The following is a 21,431-nucleotide window of genomic DNA, read 5'->3' on the forward strand; positions in this document are numbered from 1 at the left end:
TCTCCACTTTCATACACAGCAAACACTTTAAAATGAGGCCACTTTGTATCATAATGGCAGAGAGGAGTTCAATACTTCTCCTCTGTTTTGAGTACAGTATATGCTCCAGCACTGCTGTGCGTATGCATTTCAAGTGGGTTACTTAGATTTATGGGATCTTAGCTGCTGACAGTCCATCACCCTCTGAAAGGGTAAAGTATGAAATATTTAAACCTCTGGTCTCTTCAATTGCACCCTAATTTATGTCCCCCAGTCCTAACTTTCAATTTTTCTGTCTCGATACTGAGAGCAGAGTGAAGGTTTCCTCATTAAAGACCACGGTTCAGCTACACCGAGATGAAAAACCTAATCACTTTGAATAACCTTATGCATTTTTCAGTGAACGCTAAAAGCCTTTTAGATGACTTTCCTATTCACAGCATATTTCTTGCCACTAGCTCTTCTTCTGACAAACTCTTCACCCTCTTTTTCTTACATGCCTTTCGTGATCCAGCTATAGCCTGAATGGGCTAGACGGCAGCAGGATGAGTTTAGAGGAGTGCAGCTCAGCCATGTCACAGAAGATCTCCTCCTTATCGAGGAGCAACAGCAGCTCCTCGTCCAAGCACGACAGCCGACAGGTAAGAATTCACAATATTTGAATGTGAGGGAGGAGAGATGTTTGATGACTGATTTTCTCAGCTAACAGTTTGCATGGTGAATAAGAAGAAACTTGGTATGACTCAGCTGCTCTTCAAATTCCCCATTTGAGCACAGAAATCTTCATTTTGCGCTTACTTACCTAAATCAGCTTAGCAAAAATGCCTGTTGCACAGGGTGAGGAAGCTTTGACCTTTCATGACTAAACTTGATCACAAATCTCTCTTTACAGCCCATAGTTAAAGTGTCTTGTCCTCAAAGATGAGGATCTTTTAACTAATTTGTTTATGACAGTTCTAACTTTCTCTGTTTTGCTGTGAATGTTCTGTAAACTCAGTGTGCTGCTACCGGTCTTGGCCAGGACTCTCTCGTAGAAGAGATTTTTAGCCTCGATGAAATTTTCCTGGTGAAATAACGGCTAATGATAATAACAAATGGCCAGTGTTGTGTGACTTTTATGTGTCACTGGTCCAACACACCTGAATTAAATGGCTGAATTACCTCGTCAGCATGCAGTCGAGTTCTCCAGAGTCCTGCTAATGACCTGATTATATGACTGTGTTGTGTTGAAGCAGAAACACATTAAGTTGTAGGACACCGATGCTCGAGGACTGGAGTTGAAACCCTTCCTGTAGTGTAACCACTTTTTTTTTCAACGGCTTGTCAACAGAAGTTAATCAGCAACTCAATGCATTGAGGCATCTGTAGCTGAGGGCAGCTCACTGAAGCCCAAACTGAGGATCACAATGAGGATGCGGTGTGTTTGCTTTTGGCAAGCAGTTTTGTTTGAGAAACTGGAGCTGGCTTTCCTGGGAATGTTCAAAGACAGAGAAAATATCCAGTGAGTCACAGTTGTTTGTATCAGGAGAAAAGGAAGTTCTCGAATGTTTAGACACACGTTACAACCAAGACATTCAGAACATCATTCTTAATGCTCAATGGTTGGAGGCTGCTGGTGGTGGCGGTAGGTTGGTTTATTCCCCTGGACTCCTCAGTAACAAGTGAGTCATTTAAATTAAAATTGAGTTTTGGGGCGTGCTGTGGTGGCACAGGGGGTTAGCACGCCCCACGTCAGGTTCGACTCCCGGTCCCGGCAACCTTTGCCGCATGTCTTCCCTCATCTCCTCCCCCTCCTTCCTGTCTGCCTACTGTCACAAAAATACGAGCCACTAGCGCCACAAAAAAACTCTTCGGAGAAAAAAAAAAAAGGGAAAAAAAAATATTTAAAATTAAAATTGAGTTTCTCCAATGGCCTCTGTAGTCACCTGATCTCAATCCAGTAAAGCATCTTTATCTGGTGGATGAATTGGAGAGTTGCAACAAATCTGTAGAAACCCTGTTATGTTCAATATCGACCAAAATCTCTTAAGAATTTTATTATTTTTTTAAAAAATAATTCTTTTGTGCAATCCACAGCATGCACTCCAAAGAGCGTTGCTGTTAGCAGGACCCTGTAGCTCTTATGTTTAGGCTGATCAGTCAGGGCCAGGCAAACAGAAAATCATTTGAAAAAACAATCAATAGATTTTATTTATTTATTTATTGGGTTTTTTTCTAGCTTCTTTCAGCAGACCTATTAATTTTTACTACTTCTACAGAACAGACTTTCTTTTTGGGAGATGTAATTAAATATCATCTTGAGATGTTTTACTATGAATCCAAATTAGGAAATGAGTCAGTAGACTTTGTTAGTCAGAAAAGCAGAATAAGGCAGGAGTGATATAAGTTGGGAGAGATGAACTGAGTCAGAGTGGATTTGGATGGTGAATCATGCAGGTGTGGACAGGCCAGAAAGCCTGGGAGTTAAAGGAGGATTACTGCAAATCCAGCCATCCAAAACATTGAAATATTGGGTTAAGCACTGAGAGCAAGTGTTTGACTCTCCAAGCTGGCAGCGAAGTTGTGGAAGATGCAGCTGAGACCACAGGAGATAAGAGCTGGCTTTAGTCTGTGACAGTAGTGCACTTGATCCACCTGTTGCAATCAGCACAAGATTCACAAAGAGAAAGAGCCACAATGGCTCTTGAAAGCAAGAATATTTAGCAGAGGATGAAACAATTTATTCTTCATTGTTTTATTTAATCAGAAACTGGAACCAAAAGCATAGAACATCAAGCTTTGAAGGTCAAGACTTAGTCCTTAAGGACAAACAATAAATTAGCCTGCTATGATGCGTTTTAATTAACAATTTCCATTTCAGTGGTGTTAGTAAGAACCCCTTGTATCACCGCTTCTTTTTGAGAAGTCTGTTGACCTTGAGGTGTCCAGTCAGTGCGTTACAATAATGAGTCACAGTGTGACTTTGTCAGAGGAGGAGCTCATGACAAAGTGAGAGGGAAAAGCAGTCCGCCAGCTTTGTCCTTGTCTGTCCTCATTCTTTTTTATTTATTTATTTTTTCTTTAGATGTTCTCACCTTCAGCATTCACCCTGCCTGACAAATACTGTTAGCTTAACTGGGACAGGCATGCACTGAGACAACAATGTGCAAGCCGCTTCCAAACACGCAAAGCCTGTCAAAACAGCCATGGCGTAAAAACGTTAGCTGTTGAGTAAATATCATACAGCTACATTTGATGTTAGCTGTGGTATTTAAGTCATAATTGATGTTAGATATGCCTGCTGCTCAGAGCAGCATCTTTTTCAAGCTTTAACAATTGGCCCACTCCAGCGTGACGTCAGCTGTCCCTGTCCCTGGGGCAGGACGATGGACAGAGGTGCAGGTAGACCAGGCGCCCCATATATGGAAGCCATTAGACCTTAATGCAGCCATCTGGGGTTCGATTCCTAGCCTAGGGATCTTTGCTCCCTGTCTTCCCACATTCTTTTTCTGTTCATTTTCTCTCTGATTACTGTAAATAGAGGGAACTAGTGCGACAAAAACATTTAAGGTTTAGCTGTCGTGAGCTGTCATTGGCAATCTAGCTTTATATTCGCATTAAAATATTACAAAACTAATCAGACGTTGGTTTCTTCATTAATTTAGACCAGCAGGAGAAGATGATAAAGATAAAAACCATAATATTAAAAAAGGTTCAGGACACAGGGTACTTTTTTATATTATGATTTTAAATCCAACTTTTGCAGGCAACTGGTTAAGGAAATCGGCTTTATTCTTAAATAATTCGAAAGACCAGAATAGCTAGAAAATGTGAATAGAAGTCTAAGCAAGGGGTTTTATTTGCAAACCAAAACAATTAAAGATGAATAAAGTACTACTGAGGACCAAAAAGGCATGAGAGGCAAGCAACAAAGAAAACTGTATGACTTTATATAGAGGGGAGAATAATCACAGAGATCTTGTAGGTGGTTGATTAGAGACAGATACCTGGTGTGACAAAGAGGCAGGGAGCAAATCAAAATTATGTGAAACACATAGAAAGAATGAACAAAGTGGAGTGCACAAGAAGAGCTGTTGAAAAAATTGGCCCCTATCTGAAATCAAGACAAATCTTAACCTAGAATGAAACAGAACCTTAAATAATGACATGAAATTATTATTATGGTATTACTCCAAGAACAACCAAACAGTAGTTCTTGGAGTCAGTTTCTGACAGAAAATAGTCCAAAAAATAGAGGGTGGTACACTTTTTGTTAAAATTAATAAAAATCACTTTTCTTTAAAACCCAGCCTAGGCAGAAAACTAATACATCCTATATTGTTTTAATGTTGAATGGCTTATAAACTTCACTGCATTCATATCAAGTTCAGCTATTTCTGAATGGGGCCAAACCCCCATGTTTCCGCATCCTATTACCGACCCTGACACACACATATCCTAGATTCCTCTCAGGATTTCTAAAGCCTTCCTGGAAATCTCACTGCTGTAACAGAAACATGGACGTGGGGATTAATTTTATGATAAAATATCATCTCAATCTTTCTATCTGCTGGGGATTTGGACCTAAACCTTTTAATCTCAGTCTGGAAACAGTCAGACCGAACCAGAAGGCTAATTTGGTAAAATGGGACAATGAGGTGAAAGTTCACAGTCATTCATTGGACACTTTGTTTCAACAGCAGTCACCCTCCGATGACCGATGGAATTGAGGGAACAAATCAAAGCAGGATTTTGATTCTTACAGTATCAGTATTCCTTGAGTTATTGTGAGGCTACACCCACAACATATGTTGTATTTCATTTGGATAAATGGAGTACAAAAGTAGATATATTTGTGTAGTTGATGTTTAAATCACTTTTGTGCTTTTTTGTTGTTGTTTTTTTTTAGGGGGGGCACGTTGTGACCATCAATTTTCTAGCTTTTCATAAACTGGAATGGGATTCAGATCTGACTTTGACTGGGCCACATGACTATTTTACTGAGCTTTGCATTGTACTTCAGGTTGTATTTTTAGCTCTATTGTCCTGAACCTCAATCTGAAGTCTTCTGCGAGATGCAAGAGGGCTTCTTACCGGATTGTCCTGTATGTTTGATCCGCTTCCCTATTCCTGCTGGAGAAAAACATCCTCATATCGTAATCTGCGATGCGATTTTTTTTTTTTTTTGATAAAATCACATTAAAATGCTTTTTGAGTTTGTGGTTGTAACACAACAAAACATAAAAAAGTGTAAGAACTATGAAGATTTTTGCACCGTAAGTTAAAACTTTCTGTGCCTGATCTGATTAATTGAGGTTAATATAGTTTTTAGAGCACAATGTATTGAATTGCAGTCGTCATCACAGCATCAGTGCAATGCCACATCTTCAAAGGATGCAACAATTGACAGACCATTATGCCATTAAGTGCCATGCATTAAAACTCAGCTTACCGCTGATACATTTGATGAACTGGAAAGCCTCTGTTCCCTCTTACTGCCCATGACTGATGTACAGTGTATTCCAATAGAGGAGATGCTACGAGGATGAGCTGGATTAATTGTAATCAATATCATAATGATGTTTAGCAGATCACAATTACATATTTTTGTCCATCTGTGCCTGCAGGACAGCTGGGAAATAGTGGAGGGTCTGCGTGGGGGGGTCAGTAATGTCCTGGAGCCGCAGAAACAGGAGGGCTACATGCTGAAGAGGAGGAAGTGGCCCATGAAGGGTTGGCACAAGGTAAAATAAAACTATTTCAAGCTCCTTAAGTTTCCTTTCATATGCTATGCTTCCCTTTGGAGTGAATTATTTCCAGCCACGATGACTGAAAGTCAATTAAATTTTACATCTTTCCTTCACAATTTTCATCTTGCTTTTCCAGTCCTGCTGACACGCCTCATAGGCGCTTCAAACTAATTGAATGAGCTTATGCAGCAGATGATTCCACCCTTGGAAAGCGTCACATGTGACCGGGGTCATCGCCTGTTTACACTCAGTCTGAAAGCTTTTCCTCGGAAGATAATGCTTAGATATCTTAGTGCTCCACTCAGACGCATTAGCTGATGGCCTGTTGGTTACTATACCGCATTTAGTATTGACTTCAAGTCGGATTTCTGGGCTCTCGTCAGTCTGATTCTCATGATGCACAATAAGAGCTATGAGAATTACATTTAGTGGAAGAGAAAGAGTGACTCTGAGTGAGAGGAGAGTCCGGGATGACAAATATCTTGCTGTCGAAAAATTAATTACAGACATCATCAAGAGGTTTATTCTGTCACGATTACACAGTTATGGCAGAGTCCCTGCTTTGCTGTCAGGAATGCTCCATATCCCTCCAGCTACATCGCATGTATTCACTGTCACTTCCTCTCCTTACAGAGATACTTCTTCCTGGACAAGGGGATCCTTAAATATGGCAAGGGCAGCGCTGATGTGAGTACATAATTATCATGTAGTGTTGTCAGATGATATAGTAGTCTGCAAAAGTACTCGTAGCCTCAGACTTTGGTGTATCTCATTGAAAGTTTTTTTGACGATCAAAGAAAAAGAATGAATAACTGTGAAAAGGAAGGACAAGGAGACTGAAAGTTGCTTAAAATACAATTTTCTGCGTTGGATCAATATGCCGTAGAAACACATCTTGCTGCAATTACAGCTGCAAGTCTTTCATTCAAACACACAAATATGACTTGATCTAGCACCGGGCTTCCTTTCCCTTTGTCTTCATGATGTTGTTTGTTCTTTAATGTTCTCTGAAAAACCTCTGAGGCCTCCATAAAATGGCTAAGTTCATACCGTATATGTGGGTAGAATCCAAATCGAATCAAATTCTTTTGCCTTCTGAAGGGCAAGCATTTCCTTTCAGAGAGACAAATGCTTGCCCTGGATTTCATTCAGGGATATCAAAGGAATTTCTTGATCCAATATGAATATATCACCCAACTTTTCAATGTTAATTTTTGATCAGTTTTGAAACCATGAATATTTTTGCTTCTATATTCAAAGGATGTTGTGCTTTGTGTTGGTATGTCACATGTTAAGAGATTTAAGAAACTTTCAAAGCAAAGTTTATTGTTCCCCAAGGAAGCAACAAAAAAAAAACATCCAGAATATTTACATGCATCAAATTTAATAATATTCATTAATATGTGTGGCCTTAACATGACAAAATGTGTAAAATTGAAGGAGGAGTAATACTGTAAAGAACGCTTTTTGCCCTCTGTAAATCTTCTCTTATACACATGAGAATCTTCACACAAAAGTCCATAAGTTCCTCTCAGTCTCCTTATCATTGCAATGAATGTTGTGTGTTTTACTAGAGTCACATTTGTTAAACCAGGCAGTAAGTCAGCCTCCAGGAGTCAATAATGGGATTACCCTTTCGTTCTGAAACTGGACATCATCCTGCAGCACTTGTGTAACAATCCATCAAATATGATTGCAATATTTTGTGCCGGTGCTGCCTCACAGATTGAGAAGGGGAAACTGCATGGCTGCATTGATGTGGGTCTCTCCGTCATGGCCATTAAGAAGAAAGCCAACTGTATTGACCTTGACGCTGAGGAGAATATCTATCACCTGAAGGTAAACCAGCAAGCCAATGAATACAATACCAGGAGAACAGCATGGTTTCCTTTTTTTTTTGTTTTGGATTCCTTAACAGTGAAAAGACTTAAATGAATTTATTGTCTTGGTTGCGAGAGGAAATGTGGGCTGATAACTTCCTGCAGGTGTTTCCACCTCCTTGACCTTGTGTTTACTTCTGATGGCAGATTAAGTCACAGGAGCTGTTTGATGAATGGGTTTCCAACCTGCGCCACCATCGGGTCTATCGGCAGAATGAGATTGCCATGTGTGCCAATGAGAAAGCCTTCTTCTACCCCATGTACCCCTCCCCCAACTCCCCTGGCATAACTGAGGGATCCTCCTTGAGGAAGGTGCACCTGAACACTACATAGCATGCAATTAGACTTACATTGACAACTTAATCTAGAGAAAGATTTACTAACAAGAGAAAGCTGTTTATGCAGTAATCTAGAGTTTGCTTGCCGCTGCAGGTCATGTCGATACGGAGGCAGTCCTCAGTGCATCCTGCATCAGGATTCCCTTTGAGCTCCAACAGCCAGGCAAAGGTAGCTGCCTGGCTCCAGTCATCAGATGACATGGACAAATGCTCCAAAGGTGAGACTGTGACCACTAACATATGTATAACAAAAAGCTCCTAATTCCCCTGCTAAGTAGAACACCACAAAATTACTGCCTGTCAACACAGTTTTTGAAATGCAAATGATGGTGAAACAACACAGTTAATGCTCAGCTTTGAAGCACTGATGGCTCATATCTCCGTTTCCTTTTGTTCCAGTTACTATTATGTCTTTTGCTATTAACAATGGCTGATTAAACTTAGTGTTGAGTTAGTAAATAATTCAACAGAACGACCTCGGTTCCTTTTGCATTCTGTTGCAAACTGTAGAGAAGGAAGAAAGTACAGCGAAATGAAATAAGACCTGGCTTGTGACTGCTACCACTCCATCTGATCTATTTTCCCCCATGCAAGAAATTGTTTGCAATGATTGATAAATGCAGACAATTCAAGTACAATGCAAAGCGGAGGTTGTGCCAGTAAACCAATCAGTATAAATAAAATCTACCATTTCAGCAAGGAAGATAGTTTACTCATCTATTCAGAATTATGCCAAAAGCTTGACATCTCAAATATAGTACATTTTGCTAAAGGAGGTTCAACAAAATATCATTGGTGATGTATGTAAAATTTTATCTATATGTATAATTTTGAGGCTTTTGTGGATTAGAGAAAATTCACAATGACCTCAAGCATTTGTACATCTAAATCGTCTAAGTAGGAACTTGTTGGAATTGTTCATAAAATGATTATTTCACAAAGAAGTTCAAATAATTTGATAAAAGCCAAAAATAGTATGAGAGTAATGCCTATGCTAGTGCAGTGTAGATGTTGCACAAACAATATATCTTGAAGTCTGTTAAACTTTGTCTTAAAACTCCCCATATTGTCTTTAACACTAATAACTCTTATGTAAAATCTGACTTGCATATCAGATAAGACTCACTGAGTGGTGTTAATGAACAAGGGGAATCTGTAATTACAGCTCTAGTGTTTGTCTCATTTTTCAGTCATTATAATTCTGTTGACATGCTTTATGAAGTTAAGCAGACTGTTTATTGAGAAGATATGATTTTCTAAATTAAGGAACCTTTTTGAAAACGCCTCAAGCTGCTTAGCAATGCTTTTGTTTTCACAATACCAAAACGTTGCTAGAATATCCGATGAGCAAAGACTTGTTATTAATATTCCACTATCGTTTTTGTTTGTTTTGACTTTAATTTTTGTTTCATGAACAGTGACGTCCTTCTTTGAAAAACTAAGCATGTGTGCAAAGTCAGGAAGCAATAAATCCAAGGATTGTAAAACTGTTTGTGATTGAAAGAAGGTAACACTCAATGTGGCAAAAATGATCAATAATTTAATCTGAAGAGCATTGAAATAGCTTTCAATATCCATAAAATTGATCGCTACATAAAGAACCTTCAGGACGTCAGACATGTAATGTCTCACCAACAATAGTTTACAAATGTTAAAAGTGAGCAATCAAAATGCTCTGTGTGTCTCAATAAATGGTAATAGTACATTTCACTTGACCTCCCTAAACTTTTCCAAGTCACCCAAAATACATTAAGCAGGTTTTGGTGAAATTGTACATTAAAGGTTGGTTTGTTTGATTAAATGTATTGTTCCTATTGGAAACGATTTTGAGTTCTTTACCACTTTTGGGTTTTTAAAAGTGGTATAAACCAAACCAGTGAATATCTTCCAGAAACTATATGCTAAAGTGGTATCCTGTTTTGTCGTTTTTGTTATTATTTCCTATTATTAGACTTAGCAGTGTGTGAGGCCTACCTGCAGGAGCTCAACCACCTGATACAGAGCATGGAAGTCCTCCACCGCACTTATTCTGCTCCTTCTATTCAAGCACTACAGGTCAGGCTGTTTGCTTTAACCATTTACAACAGGTCTAATTGAAATGACTGAAATACAGCATGACTCATACTGTAAATCCTAATCAAAATACCGCGACTCGTAATGTATTTAAAATAACTTCCTTGTATTTTGCCAAGTTACCTGCTGCCAAATATAAAGACTTTTTCATTTTGCAAAAGTTGTGGAACTGTCATTTTCTTTTAAAAATAAATTTTATTCTCATTAATTTTTTTCTTTTATCTTAACTAGACATCCACATTGGACAGTCCCAAAAAAGAAAAGAGACTTCAAAGAAAATGGCGCAATAAAAACTACAATAAAGATGTCAAAACAACTCTGCAGGTAGCCAGAATGACAATAAAGTGTGGCCAAGTTTGATATGTTCCTGATGTGAGTTTGAGAAATAAAAAGCACTTTTCTTCCTGCTATTACTGCAGGTACCCAGCTGCATCTCCTCTGGCTCGATCCGCCTTCACGCCTCCAACCCCAATCTCTCCACCGCTACACTGGGAAACGACAAAGTCGACCCTGAATCCCTGGATTCACATTTTGACGTAGCAAAGCTGCAGGAGGACTTCTGCCGTGTTGCCACCAACTGTGAGTTAAAATTGTTGATTTATTTCACAGTGTGAAGAAATGCTTGAGGAAAGCTTGCTGTGGATTACCACATGCTTTGGTCACTTTGACCAAATCAGTCAGTCTTCTGTACCTGTTGGGTCTGGTTATTAGTTTTGTCCTGCTAGTGGTCTGGTCTTAGTAAGAAGATCTTGAAAGTTTATATAATAATGACATAATTTTTTCTTTTTTGTTAAAATAAACTCCTAAATTTATTTTAGGTCTCAGTGGATATTGTATTTGTATTTTAAATAACATAACATGTACATGGTGACATCAGAAATTTTAGCATAGTGCCCCTCAGTAATTACATATGTAAGTTTGTGGTTTTCAAGAAGGGATTTAAAGACTTTTTGATTAAAAATAAATGCACTAATCCCTAATTAATGAATTGTTTAAGATTTTTGCAAACAAAGACAAGTTACTTGTTACTTAAAACTGCTTGTTAACGCAAATAAGAAATCAGCCATTTACACGTCATTTTGACCTTTTGGCATGTAGATGTGCTGAAGACAATTTATGTACCGTAGTTAAAATTGGGCATCAGGATAAAGATATAGGATTTAAATGACTTTAAATGAGGTGTTGGTTTTGGTGGTACAGCATTTCAGAAATTACTTATATACAAGGATTTTCACAGGAAAACAATTTTTAAGGTTTACAGAGAATGTTTAAGCAAAGAAAACAATATCCACAGAGCCATAACTGTGTTGATAAAAATTCCTTGCTGGTGTCAGAGATCAGAGGAAAATGGACAGACTGGTTTTAGATGTAAGAAAGGTAATAGACTACAATTAGTCTACCATTAGTGTTAGTAAAATAAAAAATAAAAAAAAAAGGTGGTCCCCAAAAAACCATAATGTTGGAAAGGATTTAGGATTTAATGTGTCTAAAATAATTCATTTTTGCCTAGAAAGTCCAGGAAATGTCCTGTCCACTACCTCAGGGGATAATCATGACAGCCTCTAGAACCAATTTACCTTGACCTTGGCCCCAACTTGAATATTTTAGGATGGAAAAGCCATGTGATGAAAATGGAGTTGCATTACAACTTTCATCTACATCTGGTGAGGTTGCATGTACTCCCATTAACTTTTTAATGCTTGGCAGTCTGGGTCAGAGGAGCAGGAGGCTGCTTCCAACTGTTCTCATACTTTTATCTTGGACATAGATGTCTATAATGTTCTTCCTGACAGCTCTCTCCTTTAAAACTTTCTCTGATCCGCGTTCAGCCACATGGACACAATAATGCCGGAATACAAAGGAGCTTGTTTCTTTAAAATTGGCCAAATGTGGACTGCTTTGTGCACTGAGAGTAGAGCATTCACTCCGTCTACAAAGGCTGACAGTCCTTGATGCAACCATGCTGTGTCCATTCCAGGTCTCTGCCTTTCCCTGCATTTATTCTCTCTGTCTGCAGAACTGTCAAATGAAGAATACTAGTGCCAAATAATCACTTTTTAGAAAATAGGCTCAGACCAAATGCCTGCAGACCTCAGTGATACTGATCAAAGTTAAGCACAAAGTTTTACACATCAGTGTGATGGAATGGCACTAATGATTCTTCTCCCACTGTTTTAGCATCACTATTGTATTTCTTTATTGTATGATAGTTATTTCAACTGATTTTTGTGTACCATCGGGTCCTGACCCCTGATGTTGGACAAAATGTTGACTTTGTTTTCTGTTAACATATATATATAAACCAGAATATTGTTTCACAAGAATGCTCAGTCCTGCCTAAGGCCAAACTTTGTAACATTATATTTAAACAACATTACTGTAGTTTTGCTCTCTTGTTATCTTCTTTAATTCAGCAAATGTGCTTTGCCCTGTGGCTTACAAAGCAGGTTCTATTATCATCATGATTTAATGTAGGAAACTGCTGTTTAAAATGAAAGCCTCGTCTTTTTTAAAGTTAAGTCAAGTTTGCAAACTATTGCATTTTTCTATCATGTGGAAAAATAACTGATTGCCATGTCTGCTTTCGATCCTTTTCGAGTGAGTTTCTGCTGAAGCAAGGCAGTGATTTGTAAGCTTTGTGTTGGAGAGGTGAGAGCTGTTTGACAATTTCCACTGAGACCTGCCTTGTGCAATGACTGCTTTGAGAAGCAACCACTTGAATTTGGCAGTTTCATTAGATTTACTGCTGAATAGCAGTGCTGCGCTGTCTCAGAGGAGGACTACAAATAGCTTCTTAGCATTTATAGAGAAATATGAAAATGAATATGAATATGCCGGGGTGCAAATCAGGACAGATTTCTCCAAGAGAAGCCTGTTGATTCATCTTTCTCAGAGACAGTTTTGAAAACCAGCGTTGTATTTTGTAAATACGACAAAAAGATGTTGTTCCGCCAAAATTATGAAAATAGTTCACCCTAAAAATCTATTTTACAGAAATTGTATATCTAAGTCAATCATTGATACTTACATTGGTAGCATTTGCTGATAACAGGAACAACACATTGACTAAAAACTGTGAATTTACTTTAAATATTAGGCTTAGACAAAGGAGGAGGTTCCATTTCGAATCATATTTGATTAAACTAAGGTATGTTTTGTAGTTCATTCTAAATTGAGAAACATTAATTTTATAGCACATTTTAAAAAAAAAAATGCAATATTGGTCTTGATGGTTATAAGAATAGGATTGTAATTTGTTGAAGGATGGTGATGAAGTTTAACAATATTTTTTAGACGTTTTACCAAGATGGTCAGACAGCAGAACCACTGTTTCATTATTATGAATGTGTCATTACTAGAAGGATTTGAGAGTCGGTGGAAACCAAAAGTTCAGCCTTGTCTTACATATGGGTGTCCAAGAGAGGTGTGTATTGTGTTTGTATTTGTACCGTGGTCGTAATATAATTATTGATACATTAGAAAAATCAATAAAAGGAGAAATTTACAACATAAATTTGACAACTCAACGTTGTTTGAGGAAAGGATTACGCCGTCTAACAAGTAGTCAATAACCTCATGCGTCATTATTCTTTGTTTTCCAAAGTAAGTTTTCAGACTGTTGAATGAGTTTCCAAGTCATGTTCTTCAACCAAAAATACCCTCCATAGTGAGGAGTTACATGGTGAGATGCCGGGTTTAACTGAAGAAAATAATCCAATTTTCCTGTTTAACTGCCTATTATGTTCAAATACATTAGATGTACACAGTTCTGAGATCATATCAAAAAGGGGTTAATGTTTGAATCTTTTCTCATTGCTTCAGTGCACACAACCATGAAATCAGTACTGAGCTCGCTAACATCAGAGAGGGAGAGACTGAAGCAGTGTCTGGATCACGACTCGTATCCCCCAACCTCACCCCAAGTCGTCAATCTGAAGAACACCCTGGCAGCGGTAGGTGAAGCAGCGGTTGCTCATACACTCTCTCAGCCAGCGGAAGTGGCTTAGGTGTTTCACCCTCTCTCTGCTTTCACACACCCCCCTCCTCACACTGCATGTCCTCCCACACCTCCTGTTAGACGTGGCACATTGATGAGCCTTTTAGCGGGATTACTGTACAGCCTCCTAGTATGATGTCTCCCCACCCAAATAAGATCACATTCAACATTATTGTGTCCTGTGGCTGCTGCCTCCCACCTGGAGGCTTTTTCTGTTTTCTGTTTATAGCGTCACACAAATATTGGCACGCACTCAGTGAGTAAATGGGTTGGCACAAAGCACAAATAAATTCTGACGTGGGGTAAGGAATGTCTTCGTTTATTGGCCACATTAAAATGTGTTTATTGTGCCAACTATTTCTTTTTTTTTTTCCCCTGATCCCTTCACATCTGTTTTAAACCAGTAGAGTGTAATAGATCTGCGAATTAAACCAAAATGACATGTTGGAAACCAGTTTGTTTTCTACTGTTTTCAGCGTAGTTTGGATTGGGTGTGTGTTCATAAACGTTGTTTACGCCGATTATTTTTCCAGGCTTTAGCGCAGAACTCTGAGCTGAGAGAGCGCCTGAACAAGATTCATGCCGAGTCCCAGATCGTAGAGCCCACACTAATAAATCTCCCTGCCCCTGTGCAGGTGGGTGCAGGAATGCAGTGACTTGGTTTCTACCCCATCCCATTATTATTACTATGATCCCTTTGTTTGATCCCTTCTATTCATTGTATCCCTTGAAAATTATTGAAGGAACCAAAGGAAATGAGAACACCTATTTTGGGATTAAGTCCAGGTTAATTAACCAGTTTTAGAAATAATACAGGGTAAAACAAATCTATTCTCACTATCCTTCCTCACTTCTGTATATAACAAGTTTTATCAGAATTATCCCATTTTACTAAATTCAGGCCATTTCATTCAAAAAATACTTTACCTATTGTTGTCTAGAATCAGAATCAAACTTTTGTTTTTGCCATGTACGTTCACACACACAAGGAATTTGCTCTTGGTTCCAGGAGCTCACAGTGTACAGACTGACAACAATACATACTCACACACACACGTGCACACACAACCTTACATACCTGTAAGCCTTTATAAAATGTAAAGTATACATTTAAAAACAGCTAAATAAATACATTAATATGCTAGTGAGAAAAGTTTTCTAATGAAAGAGTATTATAATGTCCTGAAGTGACCAAAAAGAAAATGATTATGAGTCAGACCACATAGATGCAATCGTGTTAAAAAACATACATTTTGAACAATCTAATTTAATTTCTTTCATTAAAAAGAAAAAAGTGCAATAATGTTGCTCCCACGGAATATTATAAGTTCTGAAAAGAGACTAAACTCTTGTGAGACCTTTGAGATGCAGCACCAAAACTCCACTTCCCTGCAAAAAGAAATCTGTGAAACAAAATTCTTCATTATAGTTTTACTAACCATTTCTGCTAGTAAAACTCCATGTTTTTTGTGTCAGCCTTCAACTTTTGCTTAGAATATTTTCCTATTTTATTCCAAAGAAGAAATCCAATCATATCATGGAGCTTGTTGTGATAGACAATGCTTGACATCAGTGTTTTTTCAGTATCCTGCATGCCAAATGTATATCTTTTTATATATTTACTGTAAGACATGACCCTCCATATTTATTGGCACCCTTGGTTAAGATGTGAAGTTGATGTAGGGTACTTTTTGTCCTATTCATCCTTTTTTAACACAAGCCAAGTGGTTGTTTCTGAAATTTCCTGGTCTAATCTGACTAAATGGTTTCAGCTAAAGTCCCATTTTAAAAATTTCATGAAGGAAATTAATTTTCAACATGAAGGTAGTACTTTTATCAAACATATAGAGTGAGGTTCTGCGGTAGAAGATTAATCTGTTTTCCAAGGTTTACCTGAAGTGTCAATCAATGTGGAAGGTGCTGTGAATACTAAACAATTGGAGCTTTGATTTGATTTTTTTCTCATTCTTATGATGACTATGACTGTTGCTCCTTTCAGAAGCAGGACTCAGCAGAAGACCCTCATCCTCTTGTGCACCAAGTTTCCGATGAGAGCAGAGCTTCAATTGCGGAGTCTTTGTCAGAGTTCTTTGATGCACAAGAGGTTCTCTTGTCAGCTAGCTCCTCTGAAAATGAGGTAAGTTTTGTTGGTATAAATTGAACAATCCCGTGTAGTGTTGCCCCTGACAGTCAGAGCTGGGCAATGAAATGAGGATGACTTTTGGCATTCAGAGACATTTTTTATTGCTTGTAGAAATATCTCAGTGTTTTGCAGCAAGTCTTCAGCAATAACTTATTTAAAATTTGCAGAGAAAAATAATGATGTGGAAAGATTACAATAAGGTCACACCTGCTAGTTGTATTGCTATATGTTTATTCTAAGTTCCTGTATAGTCCCACCAAGATAAAGCTATTTGGGTTACATGTACAAGGTTGGATGTTGTTTTTCCCTTCTTCATGGGAGCCAGTCTGTTTCCCATACTTTGGATCCCTTATACCTTTGGTATAAAACTCATGTGTTGTCTCTGCCTGGCAGAGTTTTCCGTTCAGACTTGCTTCATTATTGATTGTCCTACAAGCTCTCTGAGTTGTGCGCAATTCATGAATAAACCTGATTGAGTGATTTTACCTGAACAGCTCTTGGAAATAGTTTTTTTTCCACGACAATAAATATACAGAATTTTAACATTTGAAGGGACTCTCGCAAAACACTACTTCAACGCTACATTTTAAAGCAGTATTTGCCAATTAGTGGTAATATTACATAGAAGAAGATGTAGGATTTCAATAAGCATCAATGCATTTACATTTTTTCTAACCTTGTATCTGCTCGTCATACTTCATGACAAATGGCATGGCAGTTAGAGCAGCAGAAATGTGAAAATAGAGGTTAATTACTTTCATCTAAAAATACAGCGAGGCAAGGTGCAGCTCTGTCACTGTGTGCTCAGAGAGCCTTCATCTCAACTTATTAAAACCAGTGCTGACATGACAGGATGTTGAAAGAGACCTGTCCACATCCTTTGTGCAAGTATGTCAGTTGTCTACTAGCTGAAGTCTCCATGTCCTTTTCTTCAGGTGTCAGACGATGACTCATACACCAGTGACATTAGTGACAACATTTCGATGGACAATTTCAGCAACGAGACAGAGAGTGAAAGACCTAATGCAGGTAATTTTCGCCATGCAGGTCCAAAGATAAATTTGGTAAATGGCTTTTCCCTCTCTGAAAGCCTCTCGCCTACAAGCTTATACATCGTATTCTTCCAATGCAGGTTCCGTGGAAGAAGGCTCTGTCCTTTGTACACGTCGATCCTGTCTGCCCACGCCCAGCCCTACCAACAGCACAATCAGCCTGTGGAACATCCTCAGAAACAACATAGGCAAAGATTTATCCAAGGTGACGATGCCTGTGCATCTTAACGAGCCCCTCAATGCCCTGCAGAGACTCTGTGAGGAGTTGGAGTACAGCGAGCTGCTGGACAGAGCTGCTATCACGCAGGACCCCTTTGAACGAATGGTGAGATAAAAAATTAACTGTTTGCCCTTTTGCTTTGGGATTTGTTTTTTGTCTTGTGTTGACTATTTGCTAAAGGGGCAGCATTATGTATTTTCTAGGTACATAATATTATTTTATAACACAATCAAGTAACTATGTTACCTTCTGTTGTTATAAAAAATACTCCACATATCAAAAAAGATTTAAAAGAAATTTGACTTTGTAAATTAAGGCCTTGAAATTGGGCTTCTGTCTCTTTTAAAGATTCTTTTCGTTCTGACACTCCTCCTTCAGAAAGTGATCACAACATTACTCCTCTGTTAAGCCTTTAACATCGTTTAGTATGGTAAGATGAGCTCAGCAGATGTACAGTTCCTCCAGGTTTTTGCTGATTACAAAACCTGATTTGCAATTAGCCGACAACACCTTCAAACTGCTGCCGCTAGTTTGAAGGTGAGGCAGAAGCTCAACTTGGAAACTGAAGCTCTCAGGAGACGCTGCGTCCTCAAAGGCTGCCCCTTTAAGAAAAAGTTCTCACTTTAAATATTCTTTGTCAGTCAGTAAATATTTCTTTTTTTTACCAAGGATAGCACATATTTCTTGTATGTGTTTTATTTTATTTTTAAAGGAAGGAACTTTGCATATTGAAATTTGGTTCTCTTGTGTGAGACCAGTACAACCAAAATCTGCGATGATGCATTACGGCAGAATTTTAAGAAATTGATTGTACGTGGAGTAATATATTCAGTGTGCTATACAAAGCATGATAAATTATACAAGTACACGGAGAGTAGGCTGACACGAGTTGTTGTGCTTTGCAGACAAAAAAATCTATGTTGAAGCACAACAAATGCATAAAGAAAAATCCACTGAGACATCAACAAAGACTGTCTAAGGAGTGTTTAGTGAGGGAGTGCGTGTTCTGACCTTAAACAATGAGGTAGAGCAGGCATCAGTGACTATTCAGCTCCAGTATTTATTGCAATATTATGTTATCTGGTAATAATTTTGCATCAATGTTACTGGATACTGAATACAATATTCATCTTATGAACAGTACTGTTCATAAGATGAACAGTACTGTTCATAAGATGAACAATACTGTTCATAAGATGAACAATACTGTTCATAAGATAGTTTGAGTCTGACAAAAAGATCACCACACACACACACACACACACACACACACACTTCGAACTGTTCTGGTTTCTGTTTGTGTAGATTTATATCGCCACATTTGTTGTGTCCGGATACGCGTCCAGCTACTACAGGACCGGAGGAAAACCTTTCAATCCTGTTTTGGGAGAGACGTATGAATGCGACCGTCCAGACAAAGGCTTTCGGTTTGTCGGTGAGCAGGTAGGATTGCTTTTGGTTCATTTGTCAGCTCTGCATACCACAATATGTGGACTGACTGATAAGTCTGAGGCAACCAGTCATACCTGAATGAGCAATAATATGTGTGTGATACATTAAAGACAAATATTGTGTTTTTCTCTACAACGTCAGGTGAGTCATCACCCACCTATTTCAGCTTGCCATGCAGAATCTAAAAACTTTGTCTTCTGGCAAGGTACGTGGATACTGTGTTTGTTTTCTTTTTCTTTTTATTCTTTCCCAACCTGCGTAGGATCGATGGTAATTTGTTAAACCGCTTTCTTTAGATGTGAGATGCAAGAACAAATTCTGGGGGAAATCAATGGAGATTGTTCCTGTGGGTACCACTCATGTCACGCTGCCAAGGTAAGTCTGTTTGCTTTGATTATCACAAGCACTGGCCCAACCTTTTGTTTATCCTCCCTCTAACACTAACTACAGTAAAAGAAAAATCCTGCAATAAATCCTAATGCAGTTCTGACCTTGTATTTTTCCTCTATGTTTTTGCTTTACTTTCACTTCGACCATTAGTCACAGTGCATTTAGGTTTGTTTAGGACATGTATTGGTTTTTAAAGCTGTGATCTCAATATAAATGTATATAATAATGTCGATAATCGCTGAAAATACCAAAGAAATAAATTATGACAACCATTTTGCCACATGCAATAGATATAGAAATAGAAAATAGCAGCGAATCTGTATGTGGACATTTGTGTACAAAAAGAGTCCAAGAGGGGCAGTTGTAATAGAATTGTTGTGTTGGTCACTTTAGATTTGGGGATCACTATGAGTGGAACAAAGTGACATCCTGCATCCACAACATCCTTAGTGGTCAGCGCTGGATCGAGCACTATGGGGAGATCTCAATCAGAAACTCCAACAGCAATGTTTGCCAATGCAAGATCACTTTTATCAAGGTGATGGAAACAACTGAAAGCATTCAAAGTGAAGTTTTTCACTCTTTTTTTCATTACTATCATTAATACTCCTCTGGTAACAGATGTACTTCATAAATATGTATTAAGAACGTTTTTTTGTTTTACTATCTGTGTGTAAAACCTTGTTCAAATATGGTTTACAGTCCAAAAGTTATGTGTGATTTTTTTTTTTTTTTGTCATCACCCTATTGTTTTAATTGTTAATTACTTGAAAAACATGTGTGTTTTTGTTTTTTATTACACAAAATAACTAATTTGCTTTTACAATCTGTTGGAAGAAAGAATGGCCATCCTGATTATAAAAGAAATCAGACATCCAGCTTAACTAAGGCTTAATTTAGTACTTTTAAATTTTATAGAAAGTTTCAAAAGAACTCAAAAATAGTCATCCACCTTTGTGCCAACTAATAAATTACTTCAAACTACTTCATTTCTCTTTATTATGCTGAATATTGTCAAAAGCACTTATGAATGCTGTTGTTGAATGTGCACATGCACGATTGGTTCTTGGGAGATTGACCACAAAAATCATCAGACTGATTATACAAAACTAGAAAGCAATCCCAAGAATGAAATGTGAAATGAGATATTGCAAATAGTACAACAAATATAGAACAATGAACAAAATCAGGAGCAGTCAGGGAAAATCCCACTAACAAAAGTTATATATTAATAATTCTACAAAGCTCTTTTTGCATTTTCAAATCTTAATCTTGTAGAGTTTTGTTGCCAAGTGTGAAACACAGGAATGAAGTCAGCTCCTCTAAGTCTAAGTGCCACAGTTGTCAATCAGAAAAAGGTTGACTGCTCCCTCCAGGTCCAGGGTCAGTTTCTGCCTCAAGCAGAGACTCTGAAGTATCTGAGTGTTTTTCTCATGAGTGACAGCCGGATGGAAGATGGATAGATGTGTAATGCCTCATTTGCAGTACAGGCGGTGCATCAAAAAAGAATGGAGCAAAAAATGAGAAGCTCTTAATTTGCTAGTGAGTGTACTCCTCCCTCTCAAATTGAAAAGCAAAGGAAAACCTGAGCTTTTCATACTTCCAAAACTTTGCCACAGTCAAATACTAAGCATCTAATTCACTTGTATGGTAATTCATAGAAAATGAATACAAGTTCTTAACCTTTTTGCAGCTATAAAGAACCATTTGATTATGTAATGATATAATAATGTTGCAACAGCGTCTAAGGTTTGGGAACGATGCCACTTCTGCTTGTCTAAAATATAATCCCGGTTAAGACCGATATTAAATAATATTATTATTTATAGAATCATTCGCTTTCATCATATGTTTGTCCCTAAGTTGAATCTATTAGAGTAAATTCTGTTTCCCCTTTATTAGTTTCTGAACTAACCACATAGATGGTGCCTGTCCTCTGCATTGCAATGCATGTTTTTAATTACTGATATACATCAGCCCCCTCTGATAAGAGGAGCAGGTTGATCCTTTTTGCGTGTGCCACTTGAAAGACGTCATAAAGCTGTGCAGGATAGCAAGTCGGGACTTGTCAGAACTCATTATGCATCCTCATTTCTCATATCACACACTCCATCCCTGTTGCTACTCACACCCACTCAAACACACACTTGAGGGGCCAGGAGGAGAGAATTGTTTACA

At 38.1% G+C, this 21,431-nt stretch overlaps 1 protein-coding gene across 3 annotated transcripts in view; it reads left to right on the top strand.

The window, feature by feature from the left end:
- Nucleotides 1–21,431, top strand: part of osbpl3b (oxysterol binding protein-like 3b) — a 41,653-nt gene that overhangs the window by 14,590 nt on the left and 5,632 nt on the right. For 2 of the 3 annotated variants that reach the window (XM_044117623.1, XM_044117624.1), the window contains 18 exons: nucleotides 494–620; nucleotides 5,586–5,702; nucleotides 6,342–6,395; nucleotides 7,434–7,547; nucleotides 7,736–7,900; nucleotides 8,021–8,144; nucleotides 9,878–9,981; nucleotides 10,231–10,323; nucleotides 10,419–10,578; nucleotides 13,822–13,952; nucleotides 14,530–14,631; nucleotides 15,996–16,133; nucleotides 17,075–17,168; nucleotides 17,272–17,516; nucleotides 18,717–18,854; nucleotides 19,005–19,068; nucleotides 19,160–19,238; nucleotides 19,647–19,791. In XM_044117623.1, the coding sequence (XP_043973558.1) occupies nucleotides 525–620; nucleotides 5,586–5,702; nucleotides 6,342–6,395; nucleotides 7,434–7,547; nucleotides 7,736–7,900; nucleotides 8,021–8,144; nucleotides 9,878–9,981; nucleotides 10,231–10,323; nucleotides 10,419–10,578; nucleotides 13,822–13,952; nucleotides 14,530–14,631; nucleotides 15,996–16,133; nucleotides 17,075–17,168; nucleotides 17,272–17,516; nucleotides 18,717–18,854; nucleotides 19,005–19,068; nucleotides 19,160–19,238; nucleotides 19,647–19,791 (2,163 nt within the window). In that variant the 5' untranslated portion in view covers nucleotides 494–524. The remainder of the gene's footprint in view (nucleotides 1–493; nucleotides 621–5,585; nucleotides 5,703–6,341; nucleotides 6,396–7,433; nucleotides 7,548–7,735; nucleotides 7,901–8,020; nucleotides 8,145–9,877; nucleotides 9,982–10,230; nucleotides 10,324–10,418; nucleotides 10,579–13,821; nucleotides 13,953–14,529; nucleotides 14,632–15,995; nucleotides 16,134–17,074; nucleotides 17,169–17,271; nucleotides 17,517–18,716; nucleotides 18,855–19,004; nucleotides 19,069–19,159; nucleotides 19,239–19,646; nucleotides 19,792–21,431) is intronic. The other variant, XM_044117626.1, reaches the window with a different exon arrangement.

Source organism: Gambusia affinis, linkage group LG05 (genome assembly GCF_019740435.1).
Source record: "Gambusia affinis linkage group LG05, SWU_Gaff_1.0, whole genome shotgun sequence".
Taxonomy (NCBI): domain Eukaryota; kingdom Metazoa; phylum Chordata; class Actinopteri; order Cyprinodontiformes; family Poeciliidae; genus Gambusia; species Gambusia affinis.